Source organism: Nannospalax galili, unplaced genomic scaffold, assembly GCF_000622305.1.
Source record: "Nannospalax galili isolate Female #2095 unplaced genomic scaffold, S.galili_v1.0 scaffold169, whole genome shotgun sequence".
Classification (NCBI taxonomy): Eukaryota; Metazoa; Chordata; class Mammalia; order Rodentia; family Spalacidae; genus Nannospalax; species Nannospalax galili.
In genome coordinates this window covers 2,308,761-2,328,607 of record NW_008360327.1, presented here as the reverse complement: position 1 = coordinate 2,328,607, position 19,847 = coordinate 2,308,761, and the positions used below count along the sequence as shown (strand labels likewise).

At 41.7% G+C, this 19,847-nt stretch overlaps 1 protein-coding gene across 3 annotated transcripts in view; it reads left to right on the top strand.

Moving 5' to 3' along the window:
* Katnal2 (katanin catalytic subunit A1 like 2) overlaps positions 1–19,847 on the top strand; it is a 101,624-nt gene extending 81,777 nt beyond the window's left edge. For 2 of the 3 annotated variants that reach the window (XM_029560099.1, XM_008825901.3), the window contains 3 exons: positions 16,711–16,873; positions 17,928–18,030; positions 18,777–19,847. In XM_029560099.1, the coding sequence (XP_029415959.1) occupies positions 16,711–16,873; positions 17,928–18,030; positions 18,777–18,916 (406 nt within the window). In that variant the 3' untranslated portion in view covers positions 18,917–19,847. The remainder of the gene's footprint in view (positions 1–16,710; positions 16,874–17,927; positions 18,031–18,776) is intronic. The other variant, XM_029560098.1, reaches the window with a different exon arrangement.

Genomic DNA, 19,847 nt, shown 5'->3' with positions numbered 1-19,847 from the left:
CTGGCCTTGAACTCACAGAGATCCGCCTGCCTCTGTCTCCTGAGTGCTGGGATTAAAGGCATATGCCACCACGCCCGGCTGCATATAGGTTTTCAAAGTATTCCCTTATAATGTTCTGTATCTTTCTGATGTCTGTTGTGATGTTTCCCTTTTCATCTCTGATTTTGTTGATTTGGAGGTTCTCTTTCTTTTGGTTAATTGGGCTAGCGGTCTGTCAATCTTATCTTTTCAAAGAACCAGCTCTTGGGTTCGTTGGTTCTTCGTATTGTTTTCTTTGTTTCTCTTTCATTAATTTCTGCCCTGATTTTTGTTATTTCTTCTTGTCTGCTGGGTTTGGGTTTCATTTGCTGTTCTTTTCAAGTGTGTTGAGTTGCATTGTTGAGTCATTTATTTGTGTTCTTTCCGATTTTTTGTTGTGGGCACTTAGAGCTGTAAACGTCCCTCTAAGGACCACTTTCAGTGTGTCCCAGAGGTTTTGTTGTGTTGTATTGTCCTTTTTGTTTAGTTCCAGGAATACTTTTCTTTCTTAATTTCTCTTTTGACCCATTCATCATTCAGAAGTGCGTTGTTTAATCTCCATGTGTTCATGTTGTGACTAGGGCTTCTTCCGGTGTTGATTGTAAGCTTTATTGCATTGTGGTCTGGTAGAATGCATGTAATTATTTCAGTATTTTTGTATTTGTTGAGATTTGTTTTGTGTCCCAGTATATGGTCGATTTTGGAGAAGGTTCCATGGGGTGCTGAGTAGAAAGTATGTCCTTTGGTGCTTGGGAGGAATACTTGGTTAATGTCTGTTAGGTCCATTTGATATATGGTATTGTTTAATTCGGATGTCTCTCTGTCAACTCTCTGCCTGTTGACCTATGTAATGGAGACAGTGGGGTACTGAAGTCCCCTACTATTAATGAGTTGGGGTTAATCTGGGTCTTAAAGTCCTGTAGTATTGTTTTTATGAAGTTGGGTGCACCAGAGTTTGGTGAATATATGTTCATGATTGTAATATCTTCTTGATTTATTGTTCCTTTGATCAGAATGAAGTGGCCCTCTTTATTTCTTCTGAGTAGTTTTAGGTTAAAGTCTATTTTGTCAGATATTAGAATTTCTACACGTACTTTTTTCTTAGTACCTTTTGCTTGGTATATTTTTTTCCCTCCTTTCACTTTAAGATAGTGTCTGTCCTTGAAAGTGAGATGAGTTTCTTACAGACAACAAAAAGACAGGTTTTGTTTCTTAATCCATTCACCTAGTCTGTGTCGTTTGACTGGGGAGTTCAGTCTGTTAATATTTAAAGTTGTTAATGAAAGATGAGTATTGAATCCTGTCATTTTTATCTCTGTTCACATTCTTGATATTAGCTGTACTTTTCCACAGTTATACCTTCACTGAATTTTTTTCTGCAACCCCTTGGGTATAGTCATTCCTTTCTTCAGCTCTTTGTATTTCTTCCAGAACTCTCTGAAGGGCTGGTTTTGTGGACATGAATTCCTTCAGCCTATTTATGTCATGGAAGATTTTTCTTTCCCTTTCGACTATAATAGACATTTTGGCTGTATATAGTAATCTGGGTTGGTATGTGTGGTCATTTAAAACTGGGAATACTTTGGTCCGGGCTCTTCTGGCTTTCATAGTTTGCACTGAAAAGTCAGCTGTAATCCTAATGGGTTTTCCTTTATATGTGACTTGTTGTTTCTCTTTTGCAGCTTTCAGTATTGTCTCTTTGTTTTGTATGTTTAGTGTATTTACAATGATATGAAGTGGAGAGTTTCTTTTCTGGTCCTGTCTGTTTGGTGTTCTCAATGCTTCTTATATTTGTATGGACATGTCTTTCTTTAATTTTGGGAAATTTTCTTCTATGATTCTGTTGAGGATCTGGTCCATGCCATTATCTTGGGATTCTTCTCCTTCCTGTATGACTATGATTTGTAAGTTTGGTCTTTTTATGGTGTCACACAATTCCTGCATATTCCATTCTTGTGCTTTCTTAAATTTTTCATAATCTTTGCTTGAGTGGTCCAGTTTGTCCACTTTATCTTCCAGTCTATATACTTTGTTTTCCATTTCATTCATCCTATTTGTGAGGCTTTCTCCTGTTGTTTCTAATTGGCTTACTGAGTGTTTCACTTCCTTCTTTATTTCAGCCTGAGTAGTCTTGAATATTTCTAGCTCTCTTCTGAATTCATTCAGAAGTTTATCCCTATCTTCCTTCAGGTCTTTTATTTCTTTGTTTGTGTGTTCTTTAAATTAACTGAATTATTTTATCATATTTATAACTGTTCTTTTGAGTTCCATGTCCTACATTATCTCTAGTGGGTTCTCATCATACTCCTTTAGAGGACTATTAGTATTTGGTGGGGATATGTTATTTTGGTTTTTCATGTTACTATTTTTTCTCTGTGATTTTGACATGTGAATTTTTTTGTAGTTTCTGATTCTTGTGTGAGACTCATGCTTTCAAGTTTGGGTCTGCTTTTTGTAAACTTTATGTACCTTTGTGGTTTACTTTTTAGAGCATGAAAAGCTGGTTCCTCTAAGCTTCTGGTTCTCTCTTTTGATTTTATATTGGAGTGGGCAGATTGCTTTTGTCTTCAGGAGTTCCCACAGAGGCCCAAGTCAGATGAGGATCAGATGCTCTCAGGCTTTCTCCTCAGACCTGGATCCCTCCAGGAAAGATGTCCTCAGGAATTTGGAGGTTGGACTGGCCTGGGAGCAGGGCCCAGGAAAGATGTTGGTCTTGGGCAGCTGGTGGCCATGCCACCCAGAGATGGAAGAGGGAGATGGGGGCAGGAAGAGGCCCCAAGGGCTCATGGGGACCAGGAGAGAGGCAGGCGTGTTGTGCAGGCCCAGCAAAGCAGAAGGAGGTGAGGGCAGGACCAGGCCCAGAGGGCTCCTGGGGACCTTGAGAAGGACCTGGGTTCATCTGGATGCAAGGGATCAGGAAGCAGTGGTGTTTCTGGGCCTAGAGGTCAGCCCTGGTGTCAAGGAAAGAGGCTGGGAGGTTGTGCAGCCCAGAGAACCAGAGGGAGGTGGAAATTTCTTTCTTTTTTTTTGTCTTTTTGAGACAGGGTCTCCCTGTAGTTCCAGCTGACCTGAACTCACTATATAGACCAGACTGGCCTTGAACTCACAAGGATCCACCTGCCTCTTTCTCCTGTGTGCTTGGGATTAAAGGCATGTGCCACCATGCCCAGCAATATTTCTTTTTAAAAAAATATTTTATTTATGGGGCTGGAGAGATAGCTCAGCAGTTAAGAGCACTGACTGCTCTTGCACAAGACCTGGGTTCGTTTCCCAGCACCCACATGGCGGCTACAAACCGTCCTTAACTCCCTTTCCAGGGGGAATCCGAAGCCCTCTTCTGACCTCCGGCATTGGATGACATGAGTGCCCTCACATACATGCAGGCAATACACCCTGCATGTATTTAAATACACCCTTCATGTATTTATTTTTAAAATAAAAATAATAAAATATTAAAAAAATTTTTTTTTGGTCTTTTTGAGACAGGTTCTCCCTATAGCAGCAGCTAGCATAGAATATGCTGTGTAGACCAGCCCATGTAGACCAGGCTGGCTTTGAACTCACAGAGATCCACCTGCCTCTGCCTCCCGAGTGCTGGGATTAAAGGCGTGTGCCACCATGCCCGGCTAAAATATTTTATTATTTTTATTTTATGTGTATGAGTGTATTGCCTGCATTGTATGTATGTGAATATACCCATGTTGTGCAATGCTGCAGACGTCAAAAGAGGGCATCAGATTCCCCTGGAACTGAAGTTAAGGATGGTTGTTAGCTGCCATCAGGATGCTGGGAATCAAACCGAGGTCCTCTGCAAGAGCAGTCAGTGCTCTTAACCGTTGAGCCATCTCTTCAGCGCCAAGAAGAAGAAATTGCTTAAAAGATTAGGATAGATTTTTTTCTTGGCTTTTGCTTACCACCTTTTCTGGTCTATAGCCCAGAGAAGGCCAGAAGGAAGCAAGGAGTAACAGCTTCTCTGTGTCATCTGATGATTAAATAAGCAATGAGAGACATTAAAATGTTGCTTGGTTAATGCTACCACTTAATGTAATAGCTATGTAAGAAATTTACTGAGCATAATTAGGGACAATTTGACCTGCCTTGATTGCTGACTATTCACAAGCTCAGGCCTAGGAGTCCAGAGGGAACAAAGTGCTGAGCAGCGCCATTAAGGCAAATTTTATCTTTAGATGTCTACTTAACTCTATGGTAGTTTGTACAACTAAAGTATGGAGACTATGCAAAGCATGCTCAAACTCTTGCTTTCAAGTGAAAAAAATAACAGTAATTTTCTAAAAAAAAGCAGATATTGGTATAACCAAGCTGCAAATTAAAAACAAAACCAAAAGAGCTAACTCAATGGTTAAGAGCACTTGCTGCTCCTGCAGAGGACCTGAGAGTCCTGTTCCCAGTACAATATGGTGATTCACAACTGTTTGTAACTCAAGTTCCAGGTAATCTGATGCCATCTTCTGGCCTCCATGGGCACTGTATGCATGTGGTACATATACATACATGCAGGCAAATACTCATACACATGCCATAAAAATAATAAATTTTTTTTAATTTTAATGACAACTTCCTTCTAAGACTTAGAAGAAAGCATAAAAGCTGGGAGACCCCTGCACTGTAAATGAGATTGTCCTGGTCTATTTAGGGGATATCAGCAGTGGCTCACATGGGCCATCTTCTTGTGACTGCACTTACTCATGTTTTCTGCAAGATTTAAAATCCTCCTAGGGCAGCTGTAGCCTGGCTACCTTTCTGCCACCTATGTAAACTAACTCCTTCCCATATAGACTCGCCTTTCTGGTATACTATTTTTGTCAAAATGCCTGTTTATGATTTGAAAGATGAGTAAGCACAACCCAAGTTCATTTTACAATAACCACCAATATTTCTGGACCCTGAGGAGAAGTTGTGCTTTGTGAAGTTCTACCTTTTAGCCTTGTACTTTAAGTAGGTCTACTTTTTCCTATTGTGGTCTACCACATGTCAATAAGCATTGTGCAAAAATGCAGGATCTAGCCAGTGAAGTAGAGCACTTGCCTAGCATGTATGAAGCCTTAGGTTCCATTTGTTACAGCAAACAAAACTGAAAACAAGATCTAGTGGTCTGCTGCACTCCAGAGATGCCATATGTTCACACATGTGTGTGGTGCACATACAGCAATAGAAATGTGATTGTGCTGTGGATAGATATTATATTGTGCTATGGCCTGCTTTCTGTTCTTAACTTGATGTCGTGTAGTCACCTTTGAAATCCTATTTAATTTTATATACCACTCCACTGGTTAGTGTACCATAACCTATTTCACTTTTCTTTTTGTGAAGGATTTTAAAAAATATTTATTATTTTCATTTTATGTTTATGTGTGTATTGCCTGCATGTAGGTAAGTGCACCCATGTCATGCAATGCCCGCGGAGGACAGAAGAGGCTGTTGGATCCCCTGGAACTGGAGTTACGGATAGTTGTTAGCTGTCATGTGGGTGCTAGGATTCAAATCCCAGTCTTCTGCAAGAACAACCAGTATTCCTAACCACTGAGCCATCTCTCCAGCCCCTTGTGAAGGATTTTTAATATATTTCTCACCTGTTGAAGCTGCTCCCTCCTTGCCATCCTGTATTTCCTGTACTGCTTGGCTGGATTAGAGCAGATATCACATTAGCAAAAAGGTTTCTGTTTTGTAAAGCTCCTTTCCCAAGTCCTATGACTAGGGAGAGCAATATTTTCTTGTTGTTTTTGTCTGTATAGTTTTAAGTTATAGCTTTTCCTGTATGCCATCAGGATAGATGGGAGGCAGGGAGAAAGCCCAGTGAACTTGGCAGTTCCTGAGTCATGGGTCCCCAGCCAATCCTCCTCCTCTTTCTACCTTTCACTGTTTCTGTCTGAGCATGCATTTATTATATGAAAGCCGGGGGTTTCAGCTGTCAGAGGGTGAAGTTGAGAGGAACGGATGCTCCATGGTGGTCAGAACTGAGTCTCTTGCTCATGTTTTTTTAAAAATATTTTCTTTATTATTTTTAATTTATGTGTATGCGTGTATTGCCTGCATGTAAGTAAGTGCGCCCGTGTCGTGCAATGCCCATGAAGGACAGAAGAGGCTGTCCTGTCATAACGAGTTATGAATAGCTGTTAGATGTCATGTGGGTGCTGGAATTTGAACCCGGGTCTTTCGCAAGAACATCCAGTGTTCTTAACTGCTGAGCCATCTCTCTAGCCCCTCATGTTTTTGATCCACCCTTTTCTTCCTTTATACATTGTAAACATATTTTATGCTCTGACTAGTGGAGTATATTTCTCTTATTAGCTTTTTTACCTCCTGACTCTCATATGTGATGGCTGTTAGTGAGATCATATTAATGAAATGAACTCTGTGAGTCTTGTATAGGCCTCTGTGGAGAATATTTGACTGTTTCAGGTTTTGGACTACTTTGACCCAATTTCTCTCAGCTTAAGACACCTTGGACTATGATGAGATCTGTAGCTTTAAACTATCAGTGAAGGCTTTCCCACCTCAAAGTACAAGAGAGAGACTCAATTTCTTGATGCTTTCCTTTGCTAATGGGGAGATGTCCTCACCTACACTATAACAGTGGGCATGCACCCTTTAGCTATATGGGATGCTTTCTTTATTTGGCAGACCTTGGCCTCCCATCTATAATGAACCCAAGGCCTTCCAGGACACCCCACATGAACCCTTTAAACCCCAAACCTTTTGTAGCCAAGTGGCAAACAGCTATATCAGCTGTAGTTTCAACTTAATCCACCTTGTCTTTATCCTTGATCCTCTTCATTTTTGGCTCTTGAGAATTTTGGATCTGCCTCCACATTGTTCTGTTGTACATTTGAAAAGTGTTTCCTATATGTGCTGGATAGCTTTAGTGTCAACTTGACCGACCTGGGTTGAGGGAGCCTCAATTGGGGAATTTCCTTCATTGGAATGGCCTGTGGCCATGTCCATGAGGCACCTTCTTGATTGTTGAGTGATGTGGGAGGGCCCAACCCACTGTGGGTGGTGTCACCCCTGGGCAGGTGGGCCTGTGTTGCATAAGAAAGCAGGCTGAGCAGGGGGCAGGAGATCAAGCTAATAAGCAGTGATCCTCCATGGCCTATGCTCCAGCTCCTGCCTCCAGGTTCCTGCCCTGAGTTCCTACCTTGGGCTCCCTGATGAACTGCAACCTGGGAGATGTAAGACAAATAAACCCTTTCCTCCCCAAGTTGATAGTGGTCAGAGTGTTTTGTCACAACAATGGAGAGACAGAGACACTATAATTACTGACCTAGTTCATCCTTTCACTATGATCAGAGCCATCTGATTTTTTTTCTTCAGTTATTGGCAATATGTTTTCTGGCAAGAATAATTTGTTGATATAATAGTAATGAGAAGTGAACTCTTTTTTTTCATTCTTTCTTGTAAAGAAGTGATGTTTGGGGGCACTGGAGGGATGGCTCAGTGGTTAAAGACCACTGGTTGATCTTGCAGAGTACCTGGGTTCAATTTCCAGCACCTACATGGTAGCTAACAACCATCCATGACTCCAGTTCCAGGGGACCTGACACCCTCTTCTGGCCTCTGTAGGCATTGCATGCAAGTGGTATGCTTGCATACATGCAGGCAAGACACTCATACACAGAAAATAAATAAAAAATAAAAAGAGGTGGTGCTTTTAACCCAGACACAAGTAGATTGTGACTGCACTGCTGAGGCTCCCCCGCTGGATTCTCTGGTCTCATATGTGTGAGCTCATCATCTCAGGGAGGAGAGGCTCTGGAGACATGTCCTTCAAATCATCTTCAGAAGCCCTTCCAGGTGTGCTGGACAGATCAGCCCTGAAGCCACTGTTTCCATGAATCTCATGAAAATACAGTGCTTTGTTTCCATTGCCCAAGTTGAGGCTGCTTCGCCCTATTAATCAGAATTGATGATTGCTATAACATGCTAATCTTCAAAAAAAAGCAGATTCCCCTTTATGAATGACCACCAGACTTTAAGGAAGCAGGCCATTTTATACAAAGCCGGTAACCCTGTACACAAAGATCATCTATCCACCTACCTGAGTGGGATTTCTTGGGCACTTTTTGATATACTGCATGATGGAGAAGCAGGAATTTGGGACATATGGTCCATGATACTTGACCTCTGAAACTAGAAACTGGATGAGACAATGCAAGATACATAGCCAAATAACTATGAGTTGGGGGATACACCCAGCACTAGGTGAGTTGTGCAGACAAACAGAATACAGTTACACAGGGATAAGGGAAAAGAGGCATTGTTTTTTGAGACATAGTCTTGCAACGTAGCCTAGGCTGGCCTTAAACACACGGTGTGACCCAGGCTGGCCTCCAACTCATGATGCTTCTATCTCCTAAGTTATAGAATTACAGGTATGCACCACCATGCCTAGCTTGATAAGTAATAATTTATAAGTTAGCTATAAAAAGAAATCAAAAGCCTTTATTGCATACAGATCACTTGGATTTGTAACAATGACCTCACTTTCGATAGACAACATGGAAGTTCCACATGAAGAAAATGGCCTGAAGATGCCAGCAATACTCCAGTTACTGCTCAGCCTCCTGTTCCCCTGCAATGTACTCAGTAAACTATTCTAAAAATATAGAAAAGGACCTGAATCAGAACTAGAATGGAAAGTAGACTCAAGGATGGGCAAACAGATCAGCTTGGGGAAACCTGTAAGTAGGGGTCCTTCCATGCAGGGCTCACTGTGGAGGACAAGGTAGCCCTCAACGCTTTCATCATTGGCTCCCCATTATCTTACAATGATAGTTACTCAATCTTCTCGTCAAACCTTCGGATGTACCATTCAATCAGTTTTGTCTCCTTATAGTTGTGTCTTCCAGAGCCTTACCATCTACTTCATAGTGGTTGTGGCTAGACTGCAAAGACTGTCTACAGAATGGAGTTTGCTTTGCTGTTAACATGCTGCAATAGTTCACACTTGATGTATTAACTACTGAAGGAACAAACAGGAACAAACTTGAATTGTGCTTGGTTTCCACATTTTGTAAAGCTTTGAATCATCTTAGTTCTAGTGTTACACAGTCCAGCAGGGGTCAAAGGTCAAGGGCTAGGGAGGGTACCTAAAGGTCTGTTGCAGGTACTTGGGCTGTCAGGTGCAAGACCTTGTGGCCCATGATAGCTGTCCATGTAGTTGGGGTGTAGCACTGCTATTTAGAGTAGGCAGAGGTCCCTGTGCCTGCTGTGTTTCACAGTCATGTATCTTGGGCCTGCTAATGGGATGGAAGTACAAAATAACCAGAAGGAAGGAGTCATGAGAATAGAATAATCAGTATTAAATCTAAGTGCAGGAGCCATGGGGAGTGTTTTCTGGTGATCATAAGTTACATTTTTATATAAACACATCGGCATAAAGAATGATTCCTGGGTACATTCCATTTGTCCTTTGTTTCTCCCTTGCTTAATTATATTATTATTGATGTCATTAGGAGTGCATTCATCAGGCCTGGCTGTCAGAGAGCTGCACTTATTTTTTGCCCACAAGCAGTTTTGAGGTGAATCTCTTGCTTTAGGGCATTAGTTGATCAATATAGACATCTATAGTGAAAGATTGCTTTCCCACCTCCCTCCACACAAATCTATTGTCCTAGGGCATCCTGGCCACCTTATAAACAGGTCACTCAGGATGAGATGGGGACAGGAGTAGTTACTGTTCAAATCAACACTTGCTTGATACCTTTGGATGCACCATTCAATCAGTTTTGTCTTCTTATATTCATGTCTTCCAGAGCCTTACCAGGTTCAAACTGGTTGTTGTATGCAGAGGGGACCCCAGGTTCTTACCTTACCACCCTAGAGATTTCCTTCTCTGTGTTAGGCCTTCTGGTCCTTGGATCTTGTGCCGCTTTGGATTATTTGATCATCTAGGCTCTGCGTGTTGTATCTTCCAATTTAATTGATGTTGATCAAGCTATAGACTTTTCTCATTAGAAATTACTTTTCCTCAGAATTTTGAAGGCATTACTTCATCTTTTTGTTATTTATTTATTTATTTATTTATTTATTTATTTATTTAATGTGTCTGAGTGTTTTGCCTGCATTTATGTCAGTGTACCTGTGTATGCAGTGTCTGCAAAGGCCAGAAGAAGGCATCAGACAAATCCCCTGGAACTGGAGTTATAGACAGTTGTTAGCCACCATGCAGGTGTTGAGAACAAAACACAGGTCCTCTGCAAGATCAGTCAGTTCTTAACCGCTGAGCCATCTTGCCAGACATTTACCTTCTTTTAAGGTCTCATGTTGTGGAGAAAGATGATTTTTTTTAATTACACAGTGTCTTGCCCTACTGCCCAGGCTGCCCCAGAACTTGTTAGCAATCCCAGGCTGATCTCAAACTCTTGATCCTCTTGCTTCAGCTTCCTGAGTATGGACTTCCAGCCATATACCTCCATGCTTGACTTGAGAAGTCTTGTGTTGAATCCATTGTATGTAACTTGTTACTGCTGCCTGAAAATTTTAGTTATCCTTTTTTTGTTCTTGTCATTCTGAAATCACCATGAGGCAACTTGGGAGTGTCCGTGCAGACCCTGCCAACCTCAGCATGGCACCCTGGCACAGGTTCCAGAGTCATACTGAGTGCTAGTCCTGAGCCATCATTCAGTAGCTTTTGGGTCTTTAGGCGAGTTGCTAACTCTAAGTTTGATTTTCCCCATCTTTAAAATGGAGGCAATAATAGTACAGCATCCTAGGGTTGTCTTAAGAATTAAATGATTAATATCTGTAAAATGCTTGAAATTATGCCTGTCACTTAAAAATGTTATTTAAACATTAGCTTTTATTAACATTTCAAATACAGAAACTGTTTACTAGAAAGCTTCCTCAAGTTATTTTATTCAGGCTATCCCTGTTTTCTCTACTCTTTTCTGAATTCCCAGTATTCATAACTATGCTTTCTTAGGCTAATGCTCTCATTTAAAAATAACCTTTTCACTAGGCATGGTGGCGCATTCCTTCAATCCCAGCACTTGGGAGGCAGAGGCAGGTGGATCTCTGTGAATTCAAGGCCAGCCTGGTCTATATAGCAAGTTCCAGGCCAGCTGGGGCTACAGGGAGACCCTGTCTCAAAAAGACCAAAAACAAACAAACAAACAAACAAACAAACAAAAAACCAACCTTTTTTCATGGAGTATGCATGGAGCTAGGAAACCAAAGCAAGTCTGTGAAACTGGCACAGTGATAGAGAATTACTGCAGAAAGTTGGAGAACAAAGAGGTAGGTCCTTGGGGCCTGCCAGTGTGTAACAGTATTCAAATGAAGGGTTGTTCCTATAGGCAGCATTACATGTAAACTTGATATTTTAGAGTTGTTACAGGGTTTCTGAGTGTATCGTGTAGTAGTGTTTTACCACTGATATTCCTAGTTACTGAAATATTTGGTAATAGATGTTTATTAATTTTTGTTTATCCAAACTATTAATTTTGTTATTCTATATAATCATGTGAAATTTGAGCAGCATGTAATGGTAAGAAAAAAAAATCTTTTCTTTTTCCTTTTGAATTTCTTTCTGAATGCATGTCTTTCTTATTCATGGGAAATTTCTACAATTTCACTTTTCTTTTTTTTTTTTCTTTTTAGTGTATGAGTGCATGCCTGTATGCATGTAAGTGCACCCATGTCATGCAGTGCCTGCAGAGGTCAGAAGGTGTTGGATTCCCCTGGGACTAGAATTATGGATAGTTGTTAGCCGCCATGTGGATGCTGGGAATTGAACCCGGATCTGCTGTAAGAGGAGCCAGTGCTCTTAACTGCTGAGCCATCTCTCCAATCCCTACAATTTCACTTTTTGAATTTTTCAATATGCTCTCAACTTTGTTTTGTGTTTTGTTGTTTTTTCCTCTGCATATTCCTTTTTAATGGCATCCTGTTTCTGTTTCATATATATAACATTTTTCTTCCATTTTCTTTGAATGGTAATTTTTTTTTCTTTTTGAAGCAGGGTCTCCCTGGGGCCCCAGCTGTCCTGTAACTCACTATGTAGACCAGGCTGACGAACTCACAGAGATCCACCTGCCTCTGCCTCCCAAGTGCTGGGACTACAGGCGTGCGCCACCACACCCGGCTGAATGGTAATTTTTAAGTTTCTTCTCCCTACAGGATTGTTTCCTTCAAGATTCTTTCTCTGTTTACTTGCTTTTACCTCTCTTGATGCTGGAAGCTTGCCACAGATGTAGTCTCTATGCTGCCGCTCATATTTATGAGAAGCCCGGGGAAAGGAAGCTCTGTCCCTTGAGAAGCGTTTATCCTTTATGGCTCTGTGTTTAGGGATCTGACAGGGCTTTTGGGTCCGGAGACCCTCAAGAACAGTGTCTTCCAGTGTTTCCCTTTTGATGCTCAAACTGCCAAATGAAAATTCTTATAGTATGTTGGGCTGGAGAGATGCTCAGTGGTTAAGAGCACTGACTGCTCTTGCAGAGAACCCAGGTTTGATTCCCAGCACCCACATGGCAGCTAACAACCATCCTTAACTCCAGTTCCAAGGGATCCTATACCCTCTTCTGACCTCCTCAGGCATTGCATGACACAGGTGCACTTAATACACATGCAGGCAATAAATACATTCACAAACAGAAAATAAACTTAATAAATAAAATATTAAAATGAAAATTGTTATAGTGTCTTGACTAGGAGGCAAGAGCTTAGCTGCCAGTAATCTAGGAAGCTGATATCTCACTGTTGAGCAAAGACTTCATGTCATCCTCCTGTTTTCAATACAACACACTATTCTCAACCTTGCTTTCTGTATCTCAGTGCAGAGATTTTCTACTTTATCCTCTGCCAGAGTGTGGGGGAGGCAGTCCCTACCATAGGAAATGGGGAAGAAATCTGTGATCTAACTGTTCCTTAAACAAATTTTCAACCCATCCCCCTTCTCTATTGACCCTTACCTCAGCTCCAAAGGAAAGAGGTACCGCCAGTTCCCAGGCTCTAGGTGGGGGAGTGTGTGCATCTGTGACTCAGGTCAGTTTCTCAGGTGTGCCAAGCTGGTTTTCACTGAGCAGTATGCTTTCCAACTTTGTATGTATCTTTTTCTGTTACCAATTTTATTCTCTACTTTTGTAGGTTTATGTTAATTACAAACCCGTTTGGCATTGTTTTAGGGTGTTTGGGAGAAGGAGCAGAGGTTACTGTAACCCTATAAGCACAATCTTAAAGTTCATCAAGAAAAAGTGTTTTAATTTCACCCTTACTAATGTAGATGGCTTGCTATTGGAGCATCATTGGGTTTGAAGGATAAATCTGTTGCTTAAGTATAGTGGTGATACCCAAAATATTGAAGAACTGGTGTGGTAGGGCACTGACCAGTCCAAAGTGATGGCATCCCTGGTGTCCATTGGCTGCACATCTCCACTGAGTGTGTGAACAAGAAGGAAGCCATTTGAAGCAAAGTGAATACATCATGAATTGGAGCACGAGGTAAAGTTCTGCTGTGAAGCAGTTTCTTATCCTCTACCCTATGCTTTGCATGTGAGTGATGACCTTGAGAGAGGGAATCATTTTGCAAGGGAAGAGTGACTAAGTCTCTGATGTGACATGAATTTCCACAGGGTGAGGCTGGTAGAAAACAAAGAAAATGAAAAGCAAGCAAACAAACAGAAAGAGGTAACTGTTGTTGCTGGACTGTGGATTCTCACCCCAGGGCTGGAGGGATAAGTGAAGAAAAGATTTTTTTTTTAAAGATAGGGTCTCATGTAGCTCAGGCTGCCCTTGAGCCAGCTCTATAGTCTTGAACTTCTGATCCTCCTTCTTTCACCTCCTGAGGAGTGCAGGGATTATAGACTTGCACCAACGCACCAGCTAAGACATAAGACATGCTCTCAAGCAATCTGCTTACTCTGATTTAGGATTCAAATATGCTCATTTGAAAGAATGGTTCCTTTTTTTCCCTCTTCCTCAACCTCTTCCTCTCCCCTTCCTCCCCTCCATCCTCTCTTCCTCTTTTCCTCCTCCTCCCCTTCCTTATCCTCCTCTTGCTCTTCCTCCCCCCAGTCCTCAGTATTCCTGCTTCAGCCTCTTAAGTGCTGGAATTACAGTTGTGAACCCCCGACCCCAGCTTTGCTGTTACTCTTAATCAGTGGTTAAGGTGGATGAACACACAGGCGTTCCCTAATTTCTGTTCGAGAAAATCAAACAAATCCTCTGTCCTTTTAAGAGTTTGGAAACTTAATAGATGAAAAGTTCACAGATTTACACTCAAAATGAACTATCAATAATAGAAATGGTGACCAAGTAACCCCAGTTGATGAAGAAAAACTCTATATAATAGTCCCATATAATTCAATAACAATCCCGAGTAAAACATCCAGAATGCAAAAAAGTATTTAAACCATCATTTGAAAGCTTGCATGAAATAATTCCTTCAATGAAGGTCATTCACTATCAGATGCTAAAACTACTAGCTGAAAGAGAATGGGAACTGGGTATCTGTGTGCTGTTAGTCTTGTGCATAGAATGCTTAATGCTTGCTAGAAGATGTGTTCTTTACAATGGAGCATTCCATAGTCATCCAGTGATGTTAGTGATGAACACTGCATTACTATTAGTGAGACATATAGACTTACGAATATCTATGTGATACAATACAGAAACTTATTGCCTAAGAAACAGACTTGGCATGTTTACCCCAAATCAGAGCTTTGAGTTCTAACTCCATCTTGGAGACAGGTGACTGAGGAACCCTTTCTGTGATAGCACATGAAAAACATCAAATGAATCTGGAATGTGAGACATTTTACACCTGACTCTGACCTTTTTTTTTTTTTTTTTGCCTTTTTGAGACAGGGTCTCTCTTGTAGCCTCAGCTGGCCTGGAGCTATGTAAACCAGGCTGGCCTTGAACTCATAAAGATCTGCCTGCCTCTGCCTTCGAGTGCTTGGATTAAAGGTGTGTGTCACCATACCTGGCTGACTCCGACGTTTTTAAAAAGAGGTTGGTTTCAAGTAACACAAATTTTGGAGGCATGACCATTTATAATACATGTTCATTGGATTTAGGTTGGAAAAAAATCTTTAAAAGATATTTCTGGAATGACTGGAAAACTTTGAATATGGGCTAAGCTTTGGACATGTTAGAGTCTCAGTTTTGCCAGGTGGCATAACAACATTATAATGAAAGAAAACGTCTCTGAGGCTGGAGAGATGGTTCAGTTGTTGAAGAGTGTGTACTTTTCTTCCAGATGACCAGAGTTTGGCTCCCAGCACCTTCATCAGGCCACAACCACCTGTAACTCCAGTTCCAAGGGGATCTGATGCCCTCTTGCCACTGGCATGCACATATGCATTTATTTACACATAAGGGGACACACACATGCACATAAAATAAAAATAAAACAAATCTTAAAAAATACATGCTAAGGAATTTAGGGGAGGAATTTATGATGCCATTTTTTTTTTTGAAAAAGCTTAGTAAGAATAGATGGAAAGCTACACGAGTTCAGTGTGTCAAAGTATTACCTGTTGCTTAGTCAAGATGGCGGGTGTGGGGATATTCATTGTTTTATTCTACTTTTCTATTTCCTTAAAATTTTCACAGGATGAGGTTTAAGGAAATGGCCTCCAAGTGTGAAACTGCTAAACCTGGCCTGATAGAAGCAGGGAGGAGTCTTTTATGAGGCCACGTTGGCACTGGAAACCTAGGAAAGGTGTTGGTGCTGAGTTCACATTGGCACTGGGCACCTAGGAAAGAGGGTGTTGGTGCTGACTTCACCAGACCAATGGTGTGGAAAGGTTATTCACTACAAGAAGGGATGGGTTTTGGAAGAGTTGATAGCTTACTCACTGGCAAGATCAGATTCGGTAATTCATGTTAGAATTGCAATGAGATACTCATATGTTTAGATGGTGTTAGTTGTACCCTGCCCATTGTCACCTCAATTAAGGACCTCCTTTACATGAGGAGTGTTGCTTTCTTCTTTTTCTTCCTTTGCTCTTTCCCTCCTTTTCTTTTTTAAAATTAAAAATTATTATTATTACTACTTTTTAATTTTATGTGTATGAGTGTATTGCCTGCATGTGTATAGGTGTACCCATGATGTGCAATGCCTGTGGAGGACAGAAGAGGGCATCAGATTCTATTGGAACTGGAGTTATGGATGGTTGTTAGCTGCCACATAACATGTGGGTGCTGGGAATTGAACCTGAATCTTCTGCAGGAGCAGCCAGTTCCTCTTAATGGCTGAGCCATCTTCCAGCCCTGCTTCCTGTCTTTTCTCTTTCTTCTCTCCCTCCCTTCTTCCTGTCTTTCTTTCTTGTCTCTCTCTCTCTCTCTCTTTTTTTTTTTTTGGTCTTTTTGAGACAGAGTCTCCCTGTAGCCCCAGCTGTCCTGGAACTCACTATGTAGACCAGGCTGGCCTTGAACTCAGAGATCCTCCTGTCTCTGCCTCGCGAGTGCTGGGATTAAAGGCATGCACCACCACGTCGTCTCTTCTTTCACCAATTCTCTGCATCTTTCTTTCTTTTCCTTTTTTATTTCTTTCATCAATTCTTTCTCCAAACAATGTGAAGTAATTACCCTGTCCACTCAGACATAGATGTACAGTGAAATTAAAACACAGAATTGCTTCCTGTAATACTCAATTGTACTTAAAATATGGTTATTGTTTAAGTGCTGTGTTTACTGCTCCATCTACTTCCTGTTTTCTCATGATTTCAGGGAGCTGGACTGTGCTATGTTACGGCGATTGGAGAAGAGGATTCTAGTTGATCTCCCCAGTCAAGAGGCCAGGCAGGCCATGATCCACCACTGGCTGCCCCCTGTAAGCAAGAGCCATGCCCTGGAGCTTCACACAGAGCTGGAGTACAGTATGCTGAGCCAGGTGGGCAGCCCTGGAGGGAGCCATGTTTGGGCCACATGTTCAGCACACAATAGTCTAAGACAGGGGTTTGTAAGGCACCACTTCCTTGAGACATTTAGAAAACCTCCAAGCTGGGTTGGAGAGATGGGTCAGTGGTTAAGAGCACTGGCCGCTCTTGTAGAGGACCTGGGTTTGATTCCAGAATCCACAGGTTGGCTAACAACCATCTGTAACTCCAGTTCCAGGGGAATCTGATGCCCTCTTCTGACCTCCCCAGGCAATTACAACACACAAGTGCACTTACATACATGCAGGCAATATACTTTATACACATAAAATAAATATAATTCTAATAAAAAAGCTCCAAGCTTCCCAGCAGTGCAATAAAGGACCTTCCTGTGAAAGAATGGGCTCATGGTCACTAGGAAACATTTGAGCAGAAAAGTGGGAGCTTCAGGAAATAGCACAAGATTTGGATATGGAGAACCTATGTTAAATCCTGGTCCTGCAGCGTGTTAGCTGTGGGGGCTCAGGAATATCAATTACTCTCTGTGCCTTGGTTTCTCCATTTGTAACGGGTAGCAGAGAAGTCACACAAGATTATTGTGATTATTGAATCTTCTACAAACAGTAAAGCTTAAGGTACATGTCTATTAACTGTCATCATCACCAGCTTCTGTTCCCATGATATCATAAATATATTACCTGCTTTGGGTAGACACTTAATGTTCTCTGAAGTCTCTCAAAAACAGGAGTGATCTCACTTAATACAAGAACAAAGTATCACCCAAATTTGACCATTTTGAACTTAAGGCAGGGACCCCATTGGGCTACTTTGAGTTATCCAGTCCTCCACAGGCATCTTACAACATATTTGGATGGTGTGAAGAAGCTATTACCCAGATATCTAGGCTAGCCAGACTTGTTTGTATCTTCTCTCCCTCCAGCATTACTTACCTGGGAATTTTGGTACAATGTAAGGGGTGATACTGCATTCTGCCTGTAAGAATGCAGAGCCAAGCCCGCCACCAGCATTGCTCCTACTGACTACTGACTGAATTTGCCTCTATTTTAGGAGACAGAGGGCTACTCAGGCTCAGATATTAAACTAGTCTGCAGGGAGGCAGCCATGCGACCTGTGAGGAAGATCTTTAGTGTGCTTGAAAATCACCAATCAGGTATGGTTGGGAGATAAGTCTGTGTCTAAATATCCTAACTCCCAGATGGGTTGGTGGTACATGCCTGTAATCCCAGCTACTCAGTGGCTAAGGCAAGTTCAAGGTCAACTTGGGTTATACAGTGGGCTCAAGGCTAGCCTGGGCCACTTAGCAAGACCCTGTCTCAAAATGAAAATAATGGAAAGTTAGTATATATAACTCAGTGGAAGAGCACTTACCTAGCATGCTTCAAACTCTGAGTTTACTCCCAGGTACAGAGGGGAAACTGGGGTGGGGTGGGGTCTTGCTGGAAGAAATCCCACCCATTGTCACCAGCAGATGGAGCCTAGTGCCTGGTTTTCTGGGCTCCATGACTTTTATACTTGCAGGCTTTGGTCAGATCATCCATTCCCCAGGTCAACCCATTCCTCCTTTAGTACAAGATTCACATTGCCACTCCTTAGAGTGGGCTTTTATTTTTCTGGCACACACTGATGTGGGGCAGATTCATTTGAGGTGCTATATAAATATTAAATAATACTTTGATAACAATATATTTAAGTCACTTTTGGACAAGGGTGTCTGGATTCCAAGTGCTCAGTTGCACATTAAAAATTTCTTCCACAACCCCCTTCTGTCGTGCCTTTGGGTTACATTAACAATTAAGAATGCCTCATTACATGGTGTTTTGAGAGGTCTGTTATCCTCTCAAGAGCACTGATCACCACATGGTGGATGCTATGCTCTGACTGATACTTTTTACTTAGAGAGCAGCAATTTACCTGGGATGCAGCTGGACACTGTGACCACGGCTGACTTTCTGGATGTGCTGGCTCACACCAAGCCTTCAGCAAAGAATCTGACTCAGAGATACTCAGCCTGGCAAAAGGAGTTCGAGTCTGTTTAAAACCACACTCAGCCTCACCTAGCCAGAGGCAGCTGCAGAGGCCTGTGAAGTTATTAGTAAAAGTGGGAGAAGAACACTGTGACTTGGATGGAAGAGAGAAAATTATGCTTGGATGCTGGATTAATTTGGACAACTGTATTATTTGGGAAACAGGAGATTTGTACATCATCAATGCCAGCAGAGTGTAGATTTCAGTTACAAGCATATATGCTATGAGGTCAGGCAATGGAAATTTTTCTCATAATTAGAATATACAGTTTTGAAGAATGGGTTCCTGTGGTGTTCCTCATTTGTGAACTGCTGTCTTCATTTTGAACAAAAGGATTTTCTGAGTATCTACTTTTGTCCTTTTTCTTGCGATACATTCTCAAATTGTCAGATCCCCATTAACATTCTTTTCGGTATGGCCCATGTAATCTCTGTTATCTCCCTCCTCCTTCTGATCCTGGTATTCCATGGAGAGGGGACCATGAGCCACTGGAGAACAAGGTTTGTACCTAAATCCCAATTTTCAGTCCTGCAACTGTGGCTGACCGCCATGACCTCTGTTATGCCACCATGCCTACTATCCCCAAGGCCTTAACCTTATACACTTTCCCAGAGAATAAAGGAAAACCTCCATTCTCCTCCTCAAAGAAGTGGTCATCTGGCTTCTTAGGGCTTCTGGACTCCAACTAGTCTGTTAACCAACTTTCAAACAATTCCTCACTTTTCAGCCCTGCCCACATGTCATTTGTCTCCACGTGGTGTTTCCAAAATCCATCTTTGAGGCTGTTCTGCAGGATGAATTCTGGATATATTTTCTTTGTGCTCATTATAGTTATTATCACTTCATCTACTTTCCATCTTCCAAATTATGACATCTTTTCATCCATAGTCTCTTACTGGTTGACCTTATAGGTTTCTAACTTCCTTATTAAATGGGGTTTGA